Raw genomic sequence first — 27830 nt, forward strand, 5'->3', positions numbered from 1 at the left:
GCATATTGTTTATAGACACTTCAGTGACTGGACTGGACGGATAGGACTGGGCTGTATGTTACCATGCCCACACAACGTAACACGCAGTGGGTTAGTTTGTTTGGGACTCATAGTCATTTTCGAAGAAATGTTCTTCGTGTCAGACAGAAATCACCAAATAGTTATATTCCGAAACTTCGTTTTGGAGGAGAAAAGCAACATTTTTTGTTATGCTCTGTCGTTTATTCAGTTCATGCGTAGCAGTCACAAATCAAAAGTTCAAGTTGAAACTGACATATTATATTTCACGTAAGTTAAGCGCTTACTGTAACTGATCGCTATTATTATGATTGGAGGCCATTTTCATACCACTAAAGATGCAGATCTTAAAAACCAGTTGCAGAGAAACATTTAAATCCCATATCAGATTAGAATTTTACATGCAATTTGCCGAAAGCAGGGAGGGAAGTGGGGAAATTTTTATAGTCAAAATGGGAAAGCTTCCGAGATGATTCGGTCGTTTCTTCACCTGTTTTTCAGTGTTTTTAAGTCACCGATTCCATTAGTGTTCTGTATTTGGTTTAAAATTCCAGCGGTGTTCTTTAATATCCCCCATGCTCCAAAAGGGATCACATGATAAAATGAATTATTCTTTTTCTTTTTCGTCTTCCTACCCAGACAAGATAAACATCACAATAAGTATTTCCGTTTGTTTAAAGTTCTTCACTCAAAAGTTCATTTTCTCAGTGAATTGTAAAATAAGAAACTTTTATGAAAACCATTCATTTTTTAAAGAATGGAAACTGTTCCCCCTGAAGAAACACACACACACACACACACACACACACACACACACACATTCTCTCTCTCTCTCTCTCTCTCTCTCTCTCACACACACACACACACACACACACACATGGCACGCACACACACACACTGACACACACACACACACATGCATAGACATACCGATATTGTACACACACTGACACACAAACACACACACAGACACACAAACACACACACACTGACACATATTATTACACCCGCAAATCAACACATATCTTCATGTGCAGGGACAGACTGAATTAAACCAATGTAAGTTGTCTCTGACCTGGACCATACAGGGAATGCTAACTGATACGGGGAGTGTAGGCACTGCAGCCATCCGGTTATCAATCGACAGCCAACTCACAGCCTTTCCCACATCCGCCTCACTACTGTGGGACCTAACGCGGCAGGTGGCCTTATATTTAACAATAACTCAGTATTACTGATTGACTCAGCTTTCATCTCTTTGTCAGTGGGTTGACAGCCACAGCCGTGGTTTAGACAGTCAATTTGTGAATCACGTTCATTGTACTGTATTGCTGTGTTGTAAAGCGTACTGTACTGTAGTGTTGTGTATTGTATTGCACTGCAGTACTCTTTGTCACAACAGGTGTCCTTGTGTGAAATTCAGTCGGTCTGTTCTCCCCATCTGCGCCACCCATATTTTTTCTGCCTGCAAGTGTATTTGTTTTCCTATCAAACAATTGCCAGGACAACACTTTCATTGCCGTCAGTGTGCCGGATCCTTTTCCCGGTTCTCTAAGAGCAGTGCTACACACGGGACCCCGGCCGGGTTTCAGTTTTGTCTCATCCGAACTGAACGACAAACATCCAAACCACCACGCAGAATCTAAGGGAGAGGTAAAATTACTGGCGACAGCAAGATTCGATTCCGTACGTCCACATTCTCTTACTTCTATACGGACCGTCAACACTGGGTCCCCAGTCTACATAAAGAAATCATAGAAAAAAATCTGATACAATTGGAAAGATAAAATCAAGTAATAAATTCAAATTGTGTTGCGTTTCAATTTAAAGGTAACGTTTTAAAATGGCATTTACCGAATGATGAGTCAAATGAGTTTGATTATAAGTGCCCAAATGTATAGTCAGCTATTAATCTTGAGATTTCAGTCGTGTTAACCGAGAATGAGTTTCACGCATATAAGGACACAAGTTAACTGGCTGTAACAAAGGTTCCCGTGTTTTACACAGTCCCGCGCAGCGTGCGGGGTCGAGAGTTTTCGCTCGGTGGCGTCAAGTGGGCTCTGAGGTCTCGGTTGAAAACTTGGCGAATCTGCCTCCGAATCATGTTCTGCAGTGGTATGTTGAAACGCCAGAAGGAGGGACGTGTCACAAAACTGTTAGGCAGCAAAGGCCTGCTTGTTGCTGTAGAGAGAGTGTAGAATGGTTTTAATGACCGAGTTTCGTGAACTCTATATATAGCAGTCAGCTGATGGAAGGCTGTTTGCTATGCCAGTGGGCGGCATGGAATTGCGACTTCTTCACTGATGGTAAGTAAACGGACGAAAAATTATGTTCTCTTCAAATATCGGCCAAAGCTCTTTGCTGAAAGGCGCGACACTGATATATATATATATATATATATATATATATATATATATATATATATATATATAACGCATTTTATAATCCTCTAATACGCTTATAAAACAAAGTACGACTTCATGGCATTAAACCTTTTCAAAGCTTTGTAGACGTACATGGCATGTCCATAAACAGAATTCAGATTTCATGATGACATAAGTACGGGCTCGTACATATGATTGGAAGCTGAAGGAGTTGTTCAGTTTAACATTTAGATTGAACCAATTTCAGTCTCGGGTCGTGCAGGGCCGGACTACACAAATCAGTTCATGTTCACCATGGACTATCTCATCAGATGACAAGCACTGTCAGATATAACAAATTTGAATTTGTTTTGGCGCCTTCGATATAATAATCTTCTCAGCGTGCTTGTTAAGACGGACGACAGATTAGGTTTGGCCATGCCTAAAATCTCAATACTTGAGTTTAATGGTTCTGAGCTAGTTCAACTCGGCGGTGAAGATATATCTCAGTTCATATGCTGATTTAGATATGTTCCACCACACACATTGTCTTAAAACTGAGCCTTTCACGAGAAACATGCCACTATTTTCCATGATCATGCCAGTCCTACAATCAGTATTTTCTTTTCTGTATTTGGTCTTTTAGTTGTTTTCATTCGAGAACCACTGCAGTGCGTTGTTCTGACAGATTCTTAGTGTCTGTCTGTGTCTCTCCTCCCCATCCACCCCGTCTGTCTCTGCACGTGTGGGTGTGTGTGTGTGCACGTCATATGTATATATGCAATGTACGGTGCGTGTATGTACCAATGTGTGTGTGTATGTGTGTGTGAGTGTGTGTGTTTTTTTTTTGTGTTTTTGTGTGTGTGTGTGTGTGTGTGTGTGTGGTCTCAGTTATACACACAGTGTCCATTATTTCAAACAGTTTTTAACGAATATCATCACCATCAACAATAAAATCATCGAGGATGGGTTTTGGTCAAAATCTAGATCCGACAAGAGTTAAAGAAAACCCTCCTCCCTCACCCCCACACCCCAAATCCTAAAAGTGAAACAATCAGTTAGAAACACACACACACACACCCTGCACGCACAAAAAACAACAAACGAATTGTGATTTGGGCCCGGACATAGTCCGATGAAGAAGTGATACACTTTGGCAAGATAAAAGCCATCGTGAGCTGGGCAGGCAGTCCGATAAACACTGATGGTTGTCACAGATTGTTATTCCTAACCTTTAGTCAGTCAGTTTCCTGATAAGACGCTTCACACACCCTGTTCAAACTGAAAGTGCAGGTAACAGAAAAGAAAAGAAAATCTTTTAAATACAATCCAAGCGAAGGATAAAAAAAGCACACACCCAAAAACGAGTATGACAAATCCATTGACTATTTATCTATATGCCACCGGTATGGTATTGCCAATGTGGTAGAAGAATGCGTTTTATGTTAAGGGTTCTCCAAATACCCTGTGAGAGAAAACTATGTTGTCTGAAACACAACATATTCATTTTGTCTTTTGCATGCTCGTAATTACTGTTATAGAATACACCACGCACACGCACACGCACACACACACATGTAAAGGATACATTTGACGAGGTTCGTATTTCGAAATGCTTAATCTCTTCCAGGATATGGGTTCACTAAAGAGGGTAAGGGGAGGCGGCCAATGATCAGTAGAGAAGGAACAGGAAGAAAAAACAATCAAAAAGCAGACATGTTTATGAATACCAGATGCGACTTGACTGCAGGCCCTGCTTTGCATGAGAAAGACAGGCTGATGACTGGCTGTTGATGAGAATGGATCGACGAGACAGAGAGAGAGAGAGAGAGAGGGAGGTGCGGGCGAGAAATGGAGAGAGAGCGAGGGTTAGAGACAATGGTGGAGAGAGAGAGACAGAGGAAAGGAAAGGAAGACCATCGGCCCATTTTGAAGGGACCTGTACAAACATGCTACAATCGATAGTCGTGTACAAAGAAAAAATATCCCATCAAACCGCATATTACTAACAGCAAAAGCACGTCTTTTTAATGATTTATTTAGATATACTGATAAAATCCACGTTATCTCTTTGTTGGATTATGAAAACAAAAGGCTCAACCAAAATGTATATGATTCACAGTAGTTTTTTTAGTTTTTTTCTTTAAATACATTTTGTATGTCCTAATTTTTTAAACAAAGTCTTCTCTAGGATCCCTAATACAGGACACCAATACTCAAAATGCAATTCATCCTCCTCAGCTGACTTACTAACTCTACTCATTCATCCTCCTCAGCTGACTTACTAATTCCACTAATTCATCCTCCTCAGCTGACTTACTAACTCCACTAATTCATCCTCCTCAGCTGACTTACTAACTCCACTAATTCATCATCCTCAGCTGACTTACTAACTCCACTAATTCATCCTCCTCAGCTGACTCACTAATTCCACTAATTCCATTGTGAACTTCGTGCATATCTTAATAAATGCTTAAATATTGATAATTCTTCACAAGCCTGTTTTTATTCCTAAACAGGTACCACTCCCTAGAGTGACCACATTTAAAAGTCAACTAAAATTGAAACCTCTCATTGGTTCAGATATAATTGTCTAGTCTTGCCATCTGCAATCAATAATTCTTTGCTTGAAAACTTTTATAAAATCTTAAACAGATTCTTCACTTCGATTATGCCAAACAAATGAAAACACATAGTATACAGATCTAATGTTGTGCGTATGTTTGAAGCCCATGTGTGCTTTTCAATTTCATCAAGATCATATAACATTTTGTATGATTTGTATGGCAATCTATGTTTCTCCATTTGAGTTAATTTTGACTAAAACATGGTAAAGCGCACATTAGAATGTAGATGTATCGGATATCACCCAGTTTACAATAAAACAAGTCGTTCGGCGTTCGAATATCTACAACAAACAACTTACCAGAAGTATGTACTTTTTCAATATCATACGCTGCTTTATCCAAAATCCATTTTTTCGAATCCATACTGTGTCCATACTGTGCTCCCGGCTAAACTTAGGCATCAAACAGTTTTTAGAATAATTAAGGTTAATTACCTTCTAATTTGAAGTTCGTTCCCAGAATACCTAAAACTGCATTTCAGCACCGTTATCAGATCTTCACAAACTGCATGAAAACCGAGGTTCGTTGAAAAGTATATGCCTAGGTATTTATAACTATTGGTAAGTGTTATTTCTGTTTTACCAATAACCCATTTGTCTCGTGAGGCCTTTCCCCCCCAGTTTATGCTTTCTTTTCTCTTTTTATTTTGTTTATTTCAAAGAACAAAACAAAACAAAAACAAAAAACAAAAACACCATTTTTCACAACTTTTATCTCCCACTCTTTTCCCTTTGTGTGTGTGTTGTTTTTGCTGCTTCTTTTTTTCGTTTTATTTCTTCTTCTTTTTTTTCTAGAAGATAGAAGAGGTGTTTTTCCCCTTTTCCCCCCTTTCCCCTCTTTTAAAATTTTTCTTTCTTACATTTAGAAGATAAAAAATATAACCCATTGACATTGCAAGTATACAAAATCAAACAATGAAAATCACAAAATAAATCAGTGACATTATAAGCGTACAAATAAGTCAAAATTGTCTTTGTGTGTGTGTGTGTGTGTGTGAGTGCGCGCGCGCGCGCGCGTGTGTATATTTTATTTATTTATTACAAAAAAAAAAACAACAACAACAAAAATCAAGATGGACATTTAAAAAAACTTAATGTTTGATGAATGTTTGCACAGGACTGCATTTTCTTGTTCTGTAGTGCGTGGTTCCATGTGTGTGCAGGGTCTTTTTCACTTCTCTCTCGATCACACTGAGTGTGCGAGTGTGTATGCGCGCGCCGGGGTGCTATTTGTGCGCGATTGTGAAAGAAAAACATCCATAAAATCAAGGCTTAACCACACCTCAGTGTGTATTCCTTTTCAAAGATAGATTGTAGCGATGAGGAGGAATTTATTTTGTTGAAGATGCTTGTAGCCATTTTACCAATTAAGACAAGTGTATTAATGTATTTATCGTATCTCTTCAAATGATTTAGATTACCTACCCCCAGAAGAATGTCTTTGACTGACAGTTTCAATTGTATGTTCGTTTCAAAGATGATTTTTTATTTGATGTATTTCCAAAATGTTTTTTCAACTGGACAATGATAGAAAAACAATGCTCAATAAAGTCAACTGTGTCTGGGCAGTAGGAACATTTGTTGTTTTCTTTTACATTCATGTTATTTAACATGATGCTTGTGGGATATCTATATTATGGAGGATTTTCCAATGCTAGTTTCTGTTGCTACACTTACGGCTCTAAGCCAGGCTTCCTTGTCAATGATAGCATCGAATTTTTTGTGCCTAAAATTGCAAGCTGTTGAATTTGTTTGTTTTTTTCTTTTTTCGTCAACAGTATATTCTTTATATTCTTTGGTTTAGTATAAAAAAAATGATAGCTTCACAATCTGGTGTGACTGTTTCTGTTCTTTCCATTTGTATCCATTGCATCCACAACCATTGGATGGAACTGATCAAGGCATTGTATTCAAATAATATACCTGCTCTCTTTTGCCCAACCTTATTCCATATTTCTTCAAGGGACAGTAATCTTCTTTCCTCACTATGTATATTGTCCTTAACTTGTTCCATACCTTCGTTTTGCATTGTTTGAAAAAATAACACTTTATTTCTGACCTGTATAAGTGAATTATTGAACAATAATTGGTACTGAAATTCATTATAGGTCACTTCTTTAGATTAAGTGCACATAGTTTTAATATCGAAATAGGTGATGAAAACACTTTTCCAAAACTCATTATCAATTCTTTCTAAACCTTTTACATCCTTGCTTTTACAGTTAGTGTAAAATATCGTATTTTCTGTGGTCAGTTTGCCTAAGTGCCATTTTGGTATGAAACTCCAGTTGTCATGGTGAGTTGCCTTTCATATTTCTGTTGATCAATTACAATTACTGGCTTCATGTTCGTCAGCTTTAATTTTGACTACTCATGAGTCAGTTATCAGTGGCAACGAACGCTCCTTTTCCAAGTAAGAGACTTTTTCTCTTTCCGTTGAAATGTATCAGCGACAGTCTGGGTCCGGGTATGTGGATAAAAATTTGTTGCCTTGCCAGTCTCCCGGACGTTGTTTGATGCAGCCATGCCATGTCGGCTTTAGTATCGCTGATGCTTCTCTTCAGTTCCCGAGAACAAAAAGAAGCGAAAGAGAAAGTTTCCGTTTCCAGGAGGCGTCAATCATGCATATGGGTCCATAAATTTAATTTCGTAACACACCACATCTGCCTGAAAAAACGGCATATGCCTGACCTGTGGACAAAGACCTTGTGAGAACGAGAAAATAAAAGAAGAAATAAAAAAGAAAAGGAAGAAAGGAACGAGAGAAGAGACAAATGAAGATGAGGACGATGACTATAAAAAAGTAGGAAAAAGAAGGAAGGGGAAAAAAGTCAACATATGACTCGCAATCGTTGAACTTGTGACAATACTTGACTGATACGTTTTATCAGTAGCTGAAGACCACTACTTGTTAACTCCGTAATCAGAATAAGAGAGAGAGAGAGAGAGAGAGAGAGAGAGAGGGAGAGAGAGAGAGATGGTTCATTCACTTAAGGCCATAGCTCCATATATAAACAGGGCAGAATAGCAGAATTATTATGATTGTCAATGTGGACACCCCGATTTTAACCAATTATCACAACAATTAGGACAAGTGTCTAACTCAGTTGCAAGTGTCCTATATAAATACAAAGTTAAACTACGCATGGTATTGTTATGATTCGATGTCTTCAACAAACACAGTCAAAATAAAGATAGGTATGTATATTTCTTTGGAGCAAATTTGACTCAAAATTTGACATCGACTTCCACGGTCTTCAGGTGTGAACAGGAGGTGGGAGGGAAGGGAGGAGGGTAACACAGACTTCCACGGTCTTCAGGTGTGAACAGGGGTGGGAGGGAAGGGAGGAGGGTAACATCGACTTCCACGGTCTTCAGGTGTGAACAGGAGGTGGGAGGGAAGGGAGGAGGGTAACATCGACTTCCACGGTCTTCAGGTGTGAACAGGGGGTGGGAGGGAAGGGAGGAGGGTAACATCGACTTCCACGGTCTTCAGGTGTGAACAGGAGGTGGGAGGGAATGGAGGAGGGTAAAACCGACTTCCACGGTCTTCAGGTGTGAACAGGGGGTGGGAGGGAATGGAGGAGGGTAACACCGACTTCCACGGTCTTCAGGTGTGAACAGGGGTGGGAGGGAAGGGAGGAGGGTAACACCGACTTCCACGGTCTTCAGGTGTGAACAGGGGGTGGGAGGGAAGGGAGGAGGGTAACACCGACTTCCACGGTCTTCAGGTGTGAACAGGAGGTGGGAGGGAAGGGAGGAGGGTAACATCGACTTCCACGGTCTTCAGGTGTGAACAGGAGGTGGGAGGGAAGGGAGGAGGGTAACATCGACTTCCACGGTCTTCAGGTGTGAACAGGAGGTGGGAGGGAATGGAGGAGGGTAACACCGACTTCCACGGTCTTCAGGTGTGAACAGGGGTGGGAGGGAAGGGAGGAGGGTAACATTTTATTTTTCTGATGTGTTATATGTTTTATATGTACTTTGTTATGTGTTCGTATTGATATGATGTGTGGCGATGTCACATGCTTAGATAATTATTATTCGGATTATAATATCACGGTACTTTGTTTTCTGTGTACTGTTCAACCTTAGAGACGAACGACTGATGGGGGAGGGGGGGAGGCACAGTACCCGCCTGCCACATGGACATTTTAAGCAAACGACAAAATACCAAAGTGCCGCTTATCCCTCAGTAGTTTAGTTTACTTTGGTTATGTTTTTCCTTTCTGTTCCATTTGATTTGTTTTGCACCATTTTTGTTCTGATTTGTACCCACTATGTCACTAGAGCTTTACAGCTAATGACATTAAACATTTCAGTGTTCAGTTCAGTGTTCAGTGTTCTCTCTCTCTCTCTCACCATCTGTCTCTCTCACTATCTCTCCCATTCTCTCTTTCTCTCTCCTATCTATATATAACACGCGCGCTTGTGCAAAGTCAGTGAATGAACTCGAACAAATGAAAACAGAAAAACAAATGAACTCATCCCCTACCGGTACACACACACACACACACACACACACACACACCCTACACCGACGCAGTCAATAAATGATGATGACCAAACCATAACTTGTGTGTGTGTGTGTGTGAACGAGCGAACGAACGAATTTTAATGCCATTAAGCTGTTCAGCCCTTTCAGCACTGCGACACGACAAACATCAGTTAGGGATGTCACAGACATGGAGACCATGGCAATGTTTTGTTTTGTTTTCAATGTACAGTCATATGACAACCGTTATTGTCAATACCGAGATCGTCACCGAAGAGCGAGGAACGGCAGCCAACACATCAGCCAAGGTGGAGAGTTTGAAGATCTCGTTCCGCATGTGCTTGGGTGTCAGTATATTGTGTGTTGTGGATGCGTTTTCCTTTTCTCAAATTGGACAACTCAACACGTTCTTCCTCTGACATGGTTTTATTGTTGTTGTTGTTGTTGTTTGCCATACTGTATGTGCAATCCACATCACTATTTAAGCTGCTCGAATATTCCAGTACAAATCGTCTGGTTCACATAACAGCACATCTGCACAATCAGATCTATTCAGAACAGTCATTCGAAGTGCTGTGTTTCTGTGTTTGTCCCTCAAGCGTCTTTGGATGATCTGTCAGTTAATGTAACAACGCCAGCATCGAATCCGGCTACTATACTTTCAGTCACTGACTTGCTGTCATTGTCAGGTTGTTGATTATACTGAGAGGTGTCGCAGAGAGACAGAGACAGAGAGAGAGAGAGAGAGAGAGAGCTTATACATCGGGTGGATAGTTTGCACTGTGGTCCTTTTTGTTTGTTATTCGACCAAGACAGACATATTTCTTCTTTAGTTAGAAATGAGCACTTCCCAGTTTACTCGTACCTGTTATACACCGTTTCTGTAAAATGCTGTGAACCCAGTTAACAGATAAGCTTACTCAGATCGCAGCGGCCTGCTAATGACATTAGTTAATTGAATCCTTCACTGTTCAAACATTTCCATAACAATTCTGCAGAACGCGAAGTAAAGATTACCAAATTGCAATGGAAAGGAAACTGAATCAAGTGTATACAATATAATTTATAGCGACTTGTTCTGACACTGTGATCCCTCATCAAGGGACAGATTTCTTTGTTATTATTGTTTAGACTGGATCGGGTTATACCTTTGTCCATGCTTTACAGGACTTGCACACAAGATTCCCTTAGAAACGTCTGTGACGTACTATATAATCAAACTTGGGAAACATATATTTCAATATTTCTTTGTATTGTCCCCATCTGACTCAACTGAATCTGATTTTCTCATAAGTAGAAAAAAATCTTAGGACTTAGGGTAATTTTTTTTTTTTACAAAGTATTCCTTCCTCCACCACCTCAGTCTCCGCTGCCCCTCCACCCGCACCTCCCTCCTTCTCAGAGAGAAGAACAAAGAAAAGAGAGAAAGAGTGGGTACTGGTTCGAACTACATTACACCGAGTACAAGACCTACTTCAAAGCATTGGAAAACCCTCAAAACCCACTGCATGATGCAGTCAAAGAACCGAAAGGCAGCCGTCTAGGACGAGGAAGATCATGGATGGGGCAAGCAGAAGACACATTCCAGCTAGTATGCCGACTACAAAACCTGAAAGAAACAAAAGAATGGGAGAAAAACCCCGAAAACCTCAACCATCTATTCAACACAGCCATTTCACCCACTCTAGGAAGACATTGTCGGGAATGGCCAGAGGGCAAAACTGATGCGGAAGTGAAGCTACTCATGGAAGAAAACAGTAAAGAAGAGGACATCATCATATACACAGATGGCTCAGTCACCAAAGACCAATCCGGTTGGGGATTCACTGCGAAACAAAATGGAAAAACAATTAGGGAAGAGAATGCTGCCTACAAAGTCACAACCTCCAGCCTAACGATGGAAGTTGAAGCTGTGACACATGCCCTCCAGTGGCTATCGTCCATCCAGATGCCTGGAAACCAACATGCCATAATTCTAACCGACTCAGTGAACCTCATACAGAAAATTGAAAATGGAATGGGAAGCCCAGAGTTGCATAAGGCAATGCGCAACTTTCAGATTAAAAAGCTTACATTGTCATACTGCCCGGGACATGCAGGTGTTAAGGGAAATGAGCGAGCTGACAGACGCAACAACAACGAGTGGCCTACATCTAGGAAAATCGGAAATCCTCAGAAAAGTCAAAGAATATCAAAAAGAACAGGTACAAGGCCATCACACCATCGATCGCCTCAAAGAAATAAAAGCAGAGAGAGGGAGCGGCCGAAAGTCTAGCATGAAAGGTAGGAGCACGATGCTTTGCAAATCAAACAAATATCGGCATCATTTCCAAACCAACATTGCGCAACATTTCTTCAAAACGGAACAGATTCTCTGTGGGCCTTTCCAAATACAATAGACTGAGCAACACACTAGACGCCACTTTCTTGACATCAGAGATCTTTTCCCATCCCTCTTGTGGCCAAACAGTGGCAGCCTCTGTGCGTGTATGTGTTTGTGTGGGTCTGTGTGTTTGAGTGCGTTTGTGCATGCGCGAGGGTGTAAGTGTACACAAGTGTCAGGAGAGTTCTGTGCACGTGCGTATGTGTGTGCGTGTGTGTGTGTGGGGGGGGGAGGGGGGACGGGGGGTAGAGGATGAGGTATGTGTGTGTATGCATGCCTACACTGTGGGAGCAACGGAATATTGGAACGTGCAGGTGTGCATATCTTTATATATATATATATATATATATATATATATATATATATATATATATATATATGTATATATGTGTGTGGGGTTGGGGGTGGGGGATATGGGCGTATGTGTGTGTGCTTGTGCAAGTAAGTGTTCATCTGTATGTGTGTGTGTGTGTGTGTGTGTGTGTGTGTGTGAGCCATGGAAGCTGCGATACGTAGCCTAGAAATGAGTGTGTGGAGGAGAGGGGTAGAGGAGGTGCAGGGTAATGTGTGTGTGTGTGTGTGTGCGTGTGTGTGTTGGGGCTCATGTACGTTTATGTGTATTTGACTGTGCCTTCGTATCTGTGAAACTGCAAGTTTGGTGCATATCTGTTATGCATATGCGGGTGTATGTGTGAATGTGTGTCTCCATGTTTTATATTTATTTGCTTATTTATCATATTTGTTGTCTTTTTTATTTATTCATTTATTTATTTATTAATTAATTATTATTATTATTACTACTACTTTTTTTTTTCTCAAGGCCTGACTAAGCGCGTTGGGTTACGCTGCTGGTCAGGCATCTGCTTGGCAGATGTGGCGTAGCGTATATGGATTTGTCCGAAAGCAGTAACTTCTCCTTGAGCTACTGAAACTGAAACTGAAACAAGGCTGTTGGATAGTTGTAGGCTACACCGCAGTGCAGTGTCCGTGAAACGTCGTAATAGTACACCTGACAGGAAGGCTGGCAAAATGAAGTCCTGTCGACACTTAGCGATATCGATCACCAGGATTGGAAAAAGATAGTACTACTGACACGTAGTACTACTGGATGGAGTGAACGACACGCCGTTGAATATTCAATTCCAAGCTATGAACTATTTTTTTTAATGAGAAACCCAAAAGAGGCATAGTAATGTATGTTAAGGATACCATAAATGCTAAAGAACACACACTAATGGAAAATAATAACTTTGAAGAAAGCTTGTGGATTACCTTTACAACTAAAGATAGACAAAAGATATTGATTGGAACTATATACAAAAGCCCAAGTACAACAATTGAAAATGAAGAAAAAATGTTTGATCTGTTGAGTGAGCAAAGATTGAAGCAGTTTGACTTTGTCTGCATTACAGATGATTTTAACTTCCCAGATATCAATTGGAAAGGCACATGTTCTGGCATGAAATTCATAAACTGTTTACATGATGCACTCTTGACTCAAGTAGTAAAGCAAACAACAAGACAAAGAGAAGGACAAAAAGCAAATATACTGGATTTGCTAATAGTTAATGATGAAGACAAAATATCAGATACAGAACATCTAGCCCCTATAGGTAAAAGTGACCATGAAGTGCTTATGTTCTCACTGTACTTAGGTGATGACCAGGAATGCGAAGAACCCAAGAAATCATATAACTTTAAGAATGGGAACTTTAAACAATTGAGAGAAGAAATAAAGATGATAGACTGGCAAAAACTAAATGAAGTCACTGTAGAACAATGTTGGAAAGAAATAAAAACCACTCTACATTCTACAATAGAAAAAAATGTTCCACAGCAAACCACCAAAAATAATAATAAACAGAAACCAATGTGGATGAATGCAAATACATTGAAATTTGTAAAATAAATAAATAAATAAATAAAAAAGAAAAGAAAAAAAAGGAAACGTAAATTGTACCAAAAGTTCCTAGTTACCAAACAAAGGAGAGGCTATCAAAAATATATAGAGGCACGTAATGTATGTAATAAAAAAATAAGGGAAGCAAAAATAAAATTCGAAAAGAAACTGTCACATGAATGTAGAGATAACCCTAAAGCTTTCTGGAGATATGTACAAACAAAAACTAAAATGAAAACAGAAGTGAGTCCATTAATAACTAAAGATGGAGACACAGTAGAATCAGACAGTGGAAAAGCGGATATTTTGAATTCATTTTTTTCTAGTGGGTTTTTGTTTGTTTGTTTTGTTTTGTTTTTTTATACAAAAGAAGATATAAATACTATACCTACTCTAAGTGCAGCTTCAAAGTCAAATGGTAAGATTTTGGATAGTATAGATGTTTCGGTTGAAGCTATAAAAAAGAAACTTCAAACTCTGAATCCAAACAAAGCTTGTGGTCCTGATGCCATTCCTTCAAAAATACTAAAAGAGCTGAATGAAGAGATTGCAGTCCCTTTATACATACTCTTTAACAAATCAGTTGAGGAGATGACTGTGCCCATAGACTGGAAAACAGCAACAGTTATACCAATTTTCAAAAAAAGAACAAGAACAGACCCAGGGAATTACAGGCCAGTGAGCTTAACATGTATCATATGTAAAATATTAGAATCATTCATAATAGAGGCTATTGTTAGGCACATGACTGATAATAAATTGTATGCGGAGTGCCAACATGGATTCCGCAAAAACAGGTCATGTGTGACTCAACTTCTGGAAGTGATGGAGGACTTTACAAAGGAGATAGATAAGGGAGAAAACATAGATGAGTTATACTTAGACTTCAAAAAAGCATTTGACTCTGTACCACATGAAAGACTACCAAAGAAACTGGAATTTTATGGAATGACAGGAAACACACTTGGGTGGATAAGGGACTTTCTAACAAAAGAACTCAAAGGGTTAGGATTGGTAGTTCCTTCTCCGGTAAAGCTGATGTTATAAGTGGCATACCAAAAGGTAGTATACTAGGACCTATACTATTTACTATATTCATAAATGATCTTCCTTGCGAACTAAAGAGTACATGTAAAATATTTGCAGATGACACAAAATTATACAACTCTCCAAAATTCTATCAGGATTTACAAAAAGATATTGAAACATTCGTAAAATGGTCAGACACATGGAATCTATATTTTAATGCCAAAAAATGTAAAGTACTTCATATTGGGAAATCAAACCCAGAGAAAGAATACATAATGAAAATCGGAGACAAAGAAATAAAAGTATCAAAATGTGATGAGGAAAAAGACTTAGGCATCACATGAGTGATGGCCAAGAGGTAACGCGTCCGCGTAGGAAGAGAGAAAATCTGAGCGCGGTGGATCGAATCACGGCTCAGCCGCCGATATTTTCTCCCCCTCCACTAGACCTTGAGTGGTGTTCTGGGCGCTAGTCATTCGGATGAGACGATAAACCGAGGTCCCGTGTGCAGCATGCACTTAGCGCCTTAAAATTACAAGTTTTAAAGACATGCGAAGACTACTGTTGTTCACACACACACACACACACACACACACACACACATATATATATATATATATATATATAGAGAGAGAGAGAGAGAGAGAGACAGAGAGAGAGATATTGCATGCGTGTCAGCACACTTGTGTATGTGTATATGCACGCGCGCGTGTGTGTGCGTGTGTGTGTGCGTGTGTTTGCATGTGTGTTTGTGCCTTTCTGTGTGTGTGAGTGTGCGTGAGTGCGCGCGCATGCGCGCGAGAGATAGAAAGAGATAGAGACAGACAGACATACAGATCGAGAGAGAGAGTTAGAGATAGTGTGTGTGTGTGTGTGTGTGAGAGAGAGAGAGAGAACGCGAACTCGAATTCGATTTCGATTTCGAAATTTTTATTGAGGGCAAAAGGATAAGCTACGTGTTTCTTTTCACCATGTCATCACAGCAACCAAAACGAACAGAATCATTATAATTTTTTTTTAATTAAAAAAAAAAACGGAGTAGAAGGAAGAACAAGAAGACAATAAACGAGGAGGAGAAAGAAGATAAAACAAGAGAGGCAAGGCCTTCAAGAATCACTTGTGATACACTTTAAAAAAAAAAGTAATTGTTAAAATGTGTTCTGCATTTGTTATTATAAAGCTTCGGGTTAAAAGAAAAAGAAAAAAAAGAAGTCCTAACGGCAGATTCGAACCCCGCGTGTTCGGGTGAGAAGAAACTGTCTTACCCATTACACTATCGGGGCTCCTTAGCTGACGTTCAAAAATATAATATTTAAACATGCTTTTTTAAAGGGCGATAAATCGATTGCGGTATTCGCAGTGAGAACACTGTATAAATCATATTATTCTGGTGTATCTTGGGCATTTAAAAAATCTTTAAGGGCAATCAAAAATTCTTTTTAAGTCCGCGGTAAAGGAGTCGTGGCTATCGCTGCAATCACACTGCAACATTTAGCCGTTTTCTCTGGATCTAGATAGATGTAAGTTACACCCGATTGACACGGTCGATTCAATTTCTCTTTTATGTTCAATAGTTTTATAGTTTTAAAGTTGATATGATAATTGAGTATTTTGTTAAACTAATAACATGTAGAGCCAAGTACAAGTACTTCTAAACGTCGTATGAAGTGAAAAGGACTTCATTTTGAGAAAAGTCAAGACTGGAAATTTTTACGTTTCATCAATTCAAGGGTATTAACTCTCATGGTTTATTATCTTTAACTGTGAATTCCGACTGATTATGTGGATATTTTTATGGCAGTTTGGGGCATAATCCAGTAAGTGATAAGGCGTTCACAAATCTTTCTCTGAATAAATATTTAACGGTCTCTTTCTCCAACTTTCCATCACATGTTATCGTGTATGGTCGATTGAATATAGGATAGAACGGGCAGGTCAACAACTTGAAACAAAATGGCGTCGTTCGCGTTCGCGAAGAATATGAGCACGCGCTTTGAATATGTATAAATATGTGTACGTAACTGATTTTTGCCCATGACCTTCAGGGCTCAGCCAATAGATCTATAAAGTCCACTTGTCGTATTGATTTTAGTATTTTCTGAAAAAGACCACTTGGGCGAATGAACATAGTGACAGCCCTGTACACTGAGAGTAAAACACACAAGCTTTTTACGTATTGAGTATAATTTCAAAATGTAATATTTAAGATGAGAAAGATCAGTTTAAAGCAAATTAAGCCCCTTTGCATTAATTACAGATTAATTTCCCTTTTTTACTATCAGCACCAAAGACATACAAAATAAATATAACTTCCATGCTTAGCAAAAGAGGTTCCTGTTTGAACAAAAAATGATAAAAATGACTGCTCTTGTTGTTGTGTCAGAATATCAAATCAAAGTGTCAAGTTTAGAGAATAAAAAAAATATAAATATAACAGTAAATTCAATTTGCATATAATTTGTCTTCTTAAAAAAAAAAAAAAAAATTGGGCCCATCCCATAGGTGCAATATTGTTTTAAACAAGATGACTGGAAAGAACTGAATTTTTCCTATTTTTATGCCAAATTTTGTGTCAACTGACAAACTATTTGCAAAGAAAATGGCAATGTTAAAGTTTACCACGGACACACAGACACACACACACACAGACAAAGAACACCGGGTTAAACATAGACTCACTTCGTTTACACAAGTGAGTCAAAAAGACAGCAACAATAGAAGAAAAAGAAAGAATGAATGAAAGACAAAACGTCATCTGCTTTATGAAATCATAATCCCAACTTATGAGTGAAAAACAAATCCAGTGATCATTTATACAACAACAACAACAACAAAACAACAACAACAACAACAAAAACAGACAAACAATTTAGACAGAACTATATGCTTGTCTTAAAAAAAGCTATCAACTTGCAAAAAAAATCATGTCCTTGAAGAACAACAACACTGGAAACAAGAGAGGCAAGGCCTTCAAGACTCATTTGTGACACGTGCTGTATCCAGTAAAGTAATCATGAGAGAGAGAGAGAAAAAAAATCATTATAACGGGCCTGTATTAAACATTGATATGCTCTGAAAAAAAAAACACCAATCTCAAAAAACATTTGCCAGTTAACGGGAGAGATGTTATGTTCAGAAACAAGTAGTCTAATCCCCGGCGCTATGCTACATCTGACGTCACTATTGCAATAGTGTTTGCTTGACATATCTCGATTATTTAAGAAATTCTTTTAATTCGGCCGTAAAGGAGACGTTGCACTCTGCACCTTGTTAGATCTGCAAAAAGCAGTCCGACAACAGGCTGACCGAAACTGAAAGAAATGTTCGATCAATTATGTTCATTCCAGTTAATTCAGTATCTACTTTAGAATATTCATATTCAGTAAACACGTCGATGGTGTAGTTAGTGTCACTACATGTGTTCTGTCCAGAATTTGTATTTCCTTTCTTGTAATTGCGAACAAGAAAAACGATGTCATACTGTCCTCTTACCAAGCATAGCCTATGTTCCGGCAAGTGGGAAGCAGAAAATGGCGTTTTCTGATTCCGGAACAAGTCTCAACGAAATAAACCGTTAATGAACAAGAAATACGGCTTAATTCGGGACGCTTGCAACCTATTATTAGTATGACTGTGAAGATTTTTTTCCTATTATGTTTAAGCCAAATTTGGTATTGACAGACAAAGTATTTCCAGAGAAAATGGCAACGTTAAAGTTTGCCACGGACAAAAACACACACGCACACATACACACACAAAACCGAACACCGGGTTAAAACATAGACTTACTTTGTTTACATAAGTGAGTCAACAAAACCAATATATGTGTACTTAAGTTCGTTCGCTTATTTATTTATAGTCTGTTGATCTAAGATGGTGATATTTGACTGAAAATAAATGATATCATTATTATTATTATCATTATAATACTTGTATATTATTTGTATTGTTATTTTTTCTGTTATATGGTGATTATTATCAGCATCAATTAGAAATCATCATTTGTGAAAATCAATGGCAGGAGAAGAAATATTCTACTGAAAAGGAGGCGGTTGAGGTGGAGGGGCGTAGGGGGCGAGGGGGAGGGGATTGAGGAAGGAAGAGAGAGAGAGAGAACAGAATGTGGAAAAGATACGAGTACAAAATGTAAAATGGAGAGGGTGGGTGTAATGTGTACCTAAATGAAATAGAAAAGGGGAACTAAAAACGTAATGGAAAAGTAAAACATAACTAAAAATATGATAATGCAATTCTGATGAGTGGGGAGAGAGAGGAGGGGAAGAGACAGGGAGACACAAGGCGGAGGATGAGGGATCAGGTGGGAAGGAAACGGGATGAGACAGACAAGAAGAGAGAGAGAGAGAGAGAGAGAGAGAGAGAGAGAGCAAAATACGTTATACTTTCAATCAAATTGAAGTAAGATTTATTAAAAGAGGATAGACAAAGCTTATCTTTGAGAGAGAGAGAGAGAGAGAGAGAGAGAGAGATAGAGTTAAGTTGCCTGTCAGCTCAGTGTATTTTGTTTGTTCCGCAGGTTTCAGTGAAGGGTGCCAGACAGAAGTCCTGCATTATGAGTGATTAAAAAAAAAAAAAAGAAAAAAAAGAAAACAAAAAGGACAACCCACAGCTCAAACCCAGTTGCAACAAAAACAGCAACAGCACCACCACCACCAACAGCGACAAGATTAACTGCAATACTTTCTACTCACCGTTTTCTTCCGGATTTACCACGGTCCCTCCATTTACCACCCTCTTCACTGCACCCCGTTCCATCCTTCACCCCTTCCATCTACCACCCTCAGCTACTACCACGCCCTCCATCTTCCACCTCTACCCACTACCACCTCCTCTATCCATCTACCACCTCCTCTCACAACACCCTTCCATCTTCTTCCCCCTCCATCTAACACCCAAACCACTGCACCCCATCCTACTACTACCACCCACTACCACTGTGGCTGTCAGCAATGGTCCGACCTGTTCGTTTCCCTAACGTCGTCCTGAGTGCAGCAGTCATCGCTGTCTCCCTCATAGAGGCGATTCCACTGTATGACGGCTATGACAGTCCGAGGCCGACGGCGGGGAGCAGTAGCCTGGCGACCCACGCGGTTCACGAGAAGGGATCTGGATTCTCTGCTTCCCCCAACGACGGCTGTTACTTTATCATGGATAAAAGCAGTGCGTTTTTCAAACGTTTGGGGTTCCGGGTATTACTGTTACTATTGCTGCAATAGCTGTTGCTGCATCTACTATTACTGCAGCAACTGCTATTACTATTGTTGCTGCCATAGATAAGATTGATTCTTCTTGTACTGAAATCCTAGAAATTTACAGTTACTCTGTATACACATACTCAAAAGGGTACAACGATAACTTTTCAAATGAGCATAAGATATCTTGCAGACCATGGTTATAAAAATCCCTGTGTATGTATTCCATTCACAACTGGTAACTGACAACAATCCAAACGACTGAGGCAGTCGAGTTCAACGATTTACACCCCTGTTTTGTTTTGGTTTTTTTAAAAGCAACAACAACAACAACAACAACAAAAAAGACAGAAAAAAGCGACATATGCACCAACGACAAGAACATAATAATAATAATAATAATAATAATATGCACTAATGTGGGTCTGTTTGATGTGAAAGTGATGTATTTACTTTGTTTTGATTTTGGTCTGAGTGATGTGAAAGTGATGTATTTACTTTGTTGTGATGTGGGTCAGTGTGATGTAAAAGTGATGTATTTACTTTGTTGTGATGTGTGTCTGTGTGATGTGAAAGTGATGTATTTACTTTGCTGTGATTTTGGTCTGAGTGATGTGAAAGTGATGTATTTATTTTGTTGTGATTTTGGTCTATGTGATGTGAAAGTGATGTATTTACTTTGTTGTGATTTTGGTCTGAGTGATGTGAAAGTGATGTATTTATTTTGTTGTGATTTGGGTCTGTGTGATGTGAAAGTGATGTATTTACTTTGTTGTGATTTGGGTCTGTGTGATGTGAAAGTGATGTATTTACTTTGCTGTGATGTGTGTCTGAGTGATGTGAATGTGATGCATTTACTTTGTTGTGATTTGGGTCTGTGATGTAAAAGTGATGTATTTACTTTAAATGATAATAATAATACATTGTTTCTCTCTCTCTCTCTCCCTGTGTGTGTGTGTGTGTGTGTGTGTGTGTGTGTGTGTGTGTGTGTGTGTGTGTGTGCGTGCGTGCGTACGCGCATGTCATTTTTAGTAATCTATACCCTTTTTTTGTTGGATGTTTTCATTTGTTAATAGTATTGTGCAATACCCTATTGTCTTAACATGAGTATGTGTGTGCGTGTGTGGGGGGGAGGGGGAGGTGTGAGGGGGTTGGTATATCGTCAGCTATTGGAAATTCTTATTTGACTAGTTTTAATCTCTTCTTATGTTGCGCATGATTTTATGCCAGTGTTTACAATGAGCCTGTGATTGCACAACTTAATCTCCATGTGGATTAATAAAGTATTTTTGATTTTTTATTTTGATTTTGATTTATGGCGCGATATCCAGCACCAATGCTGCTTAAAGCGCCTTACATCATCCAGTTGACCATAAACATGCCTTAAAAAAGACATCAACCCACACAGACACACACACAGACACACACAGACACACAGACACACACAGACACACGCACACACACGCACACACACGCACGCACACACACACACACACACACACACACACACACACACACACGTGATGTATTTACTTTGCTGTGATTTGGGTGTGTGTGATGTGAAAGTGATGTATTTACTTTGCTGTGATTTGGGTGTGTGTGATGTGAAAGTAATGTATTTACTTTGCTGTTATTTGGGTGTGTGTAATGTGAAAGTGATGTATTTACTTTGCTGTGATTTGGGTCTGTGTGATGTGAAAGTGATGCATTCACTTTGTTGTGATGTGGGTCTGTGTGATGTGGAAGTGATGTATTTACTTTGCTGTGATTTAGGTCTGTGTGATGTGAAAGTGATGTATTTACTTTGCTGTGATGTTGGTCTGTGTGGTGTGAAAGTGATGTATTTGCTTTGCTGTGATGTGGGTCTATGTGATGTGAGACTGTGATACTGCTTGTGTTGACTTCTTTTTACATATTTTTTAGTCGCTTGATCTTAGATTTGTATACTTTATTCTAAAGCGCGGTGAGCCCCATCTTATATGGGGAACAGCGCTATAAGCCTTTATTATCAGTCTTCTTCTTCTTATTATTATTATTATTATGTTCTTGTCGTTGTTGTTGTTATTATTCTTATTATTACCGTCTTTATTAATTGAGACGTCAAAATGTTAACGGTCGCAGTTCTGTCTGACAGTTCAGTTGATGATGTGTCGGTCATGGCGTAAAGTTGTTATTCGCTGGCCTTCAGACGGTTGAGGTTCCTGTGTTCGACCAGTAGCCTGGAACCGTAGTGTGGACGAGGGAGTGGTTGACCAACATCCTCCTGTCCACGTTTCTGAATGAAACACCTTCCCCAGTCCTGATATGCATTTCCCCCGATCTGCTTCCATCAGGTTGCTTTTTGCGGTGTGACTGCACATCTTCGTTGTTTTTCATTGTCAGGCAAGCACCGAATTTCGAAACACTGGGATATATTTTGCGTTCTCTCTAATGTGTTTGTTTACTGCTCATGGTTTCAGGAAAAGTCTAATCATTATAAGCTGAACAAATATCTTGTGAAGATTTAAGGTTCGCAGAGAGCGAGAAGAAAGTAAATCGCAGCCCACCAAAACACTGGGTGGTGTTTGTTCGTACCCTTTTGAGTATTATGTTAAAAAACAAAACAAACGTTTTATGTTGGAAGAATGTGTTTAAAATTTGTTTATATATGCCTGGATGTCCATATCCCCGGATTTCCATGTAATTTGAGTGTGTGTGTTTGGGCAGCCAAACGTAATTATCCATTGTTGGGGATTAATACAATGAAATTGTATGGTGCCGTACAGTGCTGACCTGTGCTGTACTGTATCCATTACACCGCATTGCATCGCATAGTGTCGTAAGGTATCTTGTCGTATATCATTGTGTCCTAGCGTATCTTATCGTATCCTATCGTGTCATCTCGCATCGCATCGTATTGTTGCTGTGTTTCAGATTTCAGTCTTCATGTCAGCCCTGCCACGCTGACCAACGGCGATGGGAAGTTCGTGTTCACCACCGACCAAACGGCGACTGTGACCTGTGAGGGAAGGGGGGGCACAGACCTAGTCATCATCAGCTCCTGTCAGCCCTGCCACCACAACTGGACCCAGTCTGGTGAGACAGAAAGAGAGACAGAGGGAGTGGGTGGGAGCGGGAAGATGGGGAAGGACAGAAGGGCAGAGAGAGAAGTGAGGTGGGTAAAATGGGAGGGGGAGAAGAAAGGAGAGAGGGCAAGAGAGAGGGAGGGAAAGGAAAGGAGGGAGAGGGAGTCACTGAGGTGTTTGTACATGGGAGAGAGGAAAGCAGAGGTGGAGGGAGAGGGAAGGAGCGGTGGGGTATCAGAGGAAGGAGGGAGAGAGAGAGCGAGAGAGAGAATTTCTGGGGTTTTTTTTCTTCCTTCCTTCTACCGTCATTCAAACTTCCTTTCATTTCTGTCTTCCTTTATTTCTTTCTTCCTTTTTTCGTTCGTTCTTCTGTGTTCCTGGCAGTGCAGCATAAATGCGATGCTAAGCTTGCCGTGCCATGCCATATCATGTTGTGCTATTCTATGCTACGCAATGTTCTGAAGAGCTTGGAAGAGGAAGGGCTGAGCTGCTACTGGCCGGAGGCAGTGTGAAGGGATCTTTTGGTGACGTGGGCTGTCAGTTCAGCTGCTGGCAGTACAACAGCACGTGCACTCTTCCTCCTGACCATTTTACACCTAGCGAGTGGACCTGTCTCAGTGCTGTCCTGGAGAAAAGGGGGCGTTTCGTCACCATCAACTTTAAAGGTTAGCTAGACTGATGGCTGGAACTGCTGCAAACCCATACGTAACCTACAGAATTATTATCGTGGCAGGTGAACATCAGCCAGCAAATTACCTTTGTGGTAAAATCGTATAATATAATTGCTGAAAATATGTTACACGTGTGTGTGTGTGTGTGTGTGTGTGTGAGAAAGAGAGAAAGAGAGAGAGAGAGAACACTGAATAGAGGACACTGAATTCTTTAATGATAATAATAATATAAAGTCAAAATCAAATACCAAACAACGATTGTAAATCAGTTGTTAAAGTAACTGCAGTTGGACCACCCATTCTAAGCAGTTTGCTATGACGAATATATATATATATATATATATATATATATATATAAACGACAGTCGGCTCCGCATATCTTTAAAACTTGTATTCTTAAAAAGCAGAAAATTTTAGCTGTAAAAATAGCTTTTTCAGGTAAGTGTACACCCCGCCTGAAGATTTTATATTTTACCGGTCTCGGTATTTACCTCAGTGCTTTCTATATATATATATCTGCGTGTGTGTGTGTATGAGAAGTTGTCTGCACATGATTTGATTTTCTCTATGAACAACAATGGGTATTATTTTCCATTTTTCTTTGGAGGTTATTCGCTTCGGCAATAAGCTTTGCAGGTGTCGTGATGGTATTTCCTAATTTGTTTTGAGCACTCCAAAAATATCTTCATTCTATGCTAAATTTGTTTCAAAGACAACACATGTTTCACGAATATCTTCATGAGCTTTACAACCAAAAATAACCGTACATCGGACAAGGGGAGAGTACCGACGGATTAGTTTGAAACCACCTATTGTAAGCATTTGATTCAAGTCTTCTCAATCTAAATCTGGCGAGACTTATACTGTGCCACTTGTCGGTCACGGCTATAATATTATTTTCTATTTGAAATGTACTTTTTAAAAACTATAAACTATCAATATTTCTCAATGCTTTCCATTTTACAGTGTCAGTTTTGTTTATATGAAGCAATCAGTCTGTCTTTATGATTCTGAAACAAATCGTTTTTCGCATCCAATTCACTGACACATCTACACAATCCAAAATTCATTTATAGTTAATGTCTTCTTTTCGAGACACTGAGTTTTTGTTCCTTCTCTCATGTTCAATTTAAACAGTATTTTATACATTGCACACATGATCTAAAACATAATGGGTACATGATCTACAAGTTTCTCCATATAATACAATATTTGAAATATGTAACTGAACAGGTTAGAAGAAACGTTTAATCGCGAAGGTATGGACTTTTTCTCTGTTATCAGAAAGTCCCTAAATTTCGGCACCGTATGTTATCATTGGTTCAATTTGAGCATCAAAAGTTTCCAGATATGTACGAATCCATCGCAACTTATTGAAGAAAACATCTTCAAATTTCGACAACCCCTTTCCTCCCCTTACTTCTCTGCTAGTGTCCTTGTCAAACTTGTAAACAGCACACCCAAATATTGATAGGTATTAGTTACCTTCACTTTTTCAGTGCCATAGTGCCACCTTTCATGTTAGAGAGGTAATCATCTTTCCTGAACACAGCTACATTGGTCTCCCCGGGATTAGCTTTTAAGAATAGTCGATCTTCTTCTTGCCTAAATAAAGTTCAGCTGATTTTGAAGTCTTATGGTCGTGCTTGACAAAAGCATAATATCGTCTGCAAGTAACACGAGAAACAAAATCAAAAGCCCTCGGGGTAATTTGAATTCCAGGTCTTCCTTTTTTTTTTCTCCCCTTCCAGTTGATCAATAAAGAACGAAAACATAAGTGGGCTCAATAGACATCCTTGTTTTACTCTACTTGGGCAATCAAATGCATCTGATTATACACACTTGTCAAGCACGCACGCTTAGCCTGAATCATACACACAACGTAGAGCCAGACAAAACTTACCGTCCACTCCGGTTATACGTACCACATTCCATAAAATATTTCGATTTACAGAGTCGAAGGCCTTGAGTCAAAGCCTTCTGAAAGTCAACAAAAGCACCATACAATATTGTTTGTTTTATAAATATGTTTGAACTAATGTATATAACGTGAAAATATGTCGCATGATGCTGTAACCTGATCGAAATCCAGCTAGCTCTTCAATAATGTTTTCTTCCCGTTCAGTCCATTTGCCAATCTTCTGTTTAAATTGTGAGTGTATACTTTACTAGTAAGTGCAACTCCACGATATTCGTCTGGATTATTTGGGTCTCCCTTTTCTGAATAGAAACGATAATTTATTTCTGCAGCAATAATTCCATCATTAAATAACAGCACCAGGAAATCAATAACAGCTGCTTTGCCTGCTTTAACATTTCACTTAGTATTTCATGTGGGCCTGCACGTTCAATTGTTTTTCAGTTTCTAATGCTATCGATTACTTCTTGCCTGCTAATCGCGTAATTAAATAACAGTTCTTTGAAATCATCAACATCCTCAATTACCATATCCTTTTCCTTCCATTATAATATTAGCATTAGCTTTAATCAAAGACGCTGGAGAAATTGTCATACCATTGTTGAGAACTAATATTATCATAAACAAATGCTTTTCTATTTACAGATTGTCTATTGACCAAAACATATTTGAATCTTTAGTTGGTGCTTTTAATATCTGTAACATTAGTTCCTCAAAATCACATTCCTTTCATCTCTCCAAAAACACATATTCCTTCCTGTCCTGTATTTATGTGACCAAGCGCTCTGCTTGCTTCGAAAACTGTTCCACACAGAGCTACATCAGACGACGTTTTTAGCAACTAACCTGTGCACAGAATGTGTGACGTCACTCCCAGTTTGAACGCAAAGCCGCTTACATCATTTTGTCCAGACAACCTACTCACCCCTCGACCAGTGTCTCGTCGCTTTGTACACTACTGGCTGAGCTGGAATCTGTGTTTCTGCTCCACCGTATTCAATTAATATCTCTTTTGTCGGATCAGTAAACTACAAGTATTATACACTGGCAGAATTGTCGCAATTCCATCTTTAAGTCTATTCCATTTATGTTTGCCTATGTTAAACTGATTTAACACAGTTTGTAATTTTCAGCAACGAGCTTGTTAAAACTGACCCTTTTCAGGTGACAAATTAAGATTATAAATTTAGCGTAAATAATCAACACTTCATTTTATACTCATTAGAAAGTAGGCGTTGAGCTCTTTCTTTTCCAACTTATCCGTCGTAAATCAGGAATCGTTTAGAAATCTGTCACTGAACACCTTGTAAGAAACACAGTTGTCGTCGGATTTGGCCTGATTTGAACCAGTCTGCTTTGCAGCACACGTGACTGTTTTTGCAGTCCGCTTAACTTGCATAAATTGGCACAGTGAGTGATGAGTGGTCACTTCATACCTGGTCAGTCATCTGACCAGAGCTGCTCTCTCTCTCTTGCTGCGACACAAGCAGTGTGTGAGTGTGTGTCGTGTGTGTCCCCACAACGGCTGACATCTTGCTACGTATCGCTGTAAGTACGAGTGTGTAGAATGTGTTGATTTGTAAATTGTGTTGTTCGACACAGTACTTGTGCTCATATGAGTATGTTCAGTTATTGCTTTGTTCAGTTATTGCTTTAATATGCTTGTCACAGCTCGGCTATGATTGATCTAAATAATTGCCATGTCGTCATATGCTTGGAGCAGTGTTCCATTTGATTCTTCTTAACGTCACAGTCAGTGACGTCTCTGGACACTGATAGTTTGTTCGAGAATATTCTAGTGAGTGCATATGACGCGTTCTTTCTCATTTGCTGTCACTGATGAAGGTTACAGTGTTTCACTGATTCTCAGTACTCTAAGATGTGTGTAGTACAGTATTCTGTCATGATTACAAGATAGTGTTGGATTAATATCAGTTATTGGTTAAAACCACCTGATATGTATCAGTCTGTTAATTGTAATTTAGTTATCCTCTCCTATACGGCTTACTCCAGTATATTGCTACATGATAAACTGATTTATTTGAGTCACTTTGACACAGTATAAGCTTTACCTAATCTACACTGTCAGTGTACTTTCACTAAATCACCATAGCTTCAATCACTGTAACTGCACTGTTTAAATGTATTAGAA

The 27830-nt window shown here is 39.3% G+C and overlaps 1 protein-coding gene across 4 annotated transcripts in view; it reads left to right on the forward strand.

The window, feature by feature from the left end:
* Positions 1-905: 905 nt before the first annotated feature.
* The window catches only part of LOC143295363 (uncharacterized), a 99858-nt gene continuing 72933 nt past the window's right edge, over positions 906-27830 (forward strand). The window contains exons 1-5 of one of the 4 annotated variants that reach the window (XM_076607021.1): positions 1154-2324; positions 9735-9810; positions 19349-19992; positions 22938-23099; positions 23554-23754. In XM_076607021.1, the coding sequence (XP_076463136.1) occupies positions 19782-19992; positions 22938-23099; positions 23554-23754 (574 nt within the window). In that variant the 5' untranslated portion in view covers positions 1154-2324; positions 9735-9810; positions 19349-19781. Of the gene's footprint in view, positions 2325-9734; positions 9811-19348; positions 19993-22937; positions 23100-23553; positions 23755-27830 lie in introns of all 4 variants that reach the window. The other 3 variants (XR_013057007.1, XM_076607020.1, XM_076607022.1) reach the window with 3 other exon arrangements.

Source organism: Babylonia areolata, chromosome 20, assembly GCF_041734735.1.
Source record: "Babylonia areolata isolate BAREFJ2019XMU chromosome 20, ASM4173473v1, whole genome shotgun sequence".
NCBI lineage: Eukaryota > Metazoa > Mollusca > Gastropoda > Neogastropoda > Buccinidae > Babylonia > Babylonia areolata.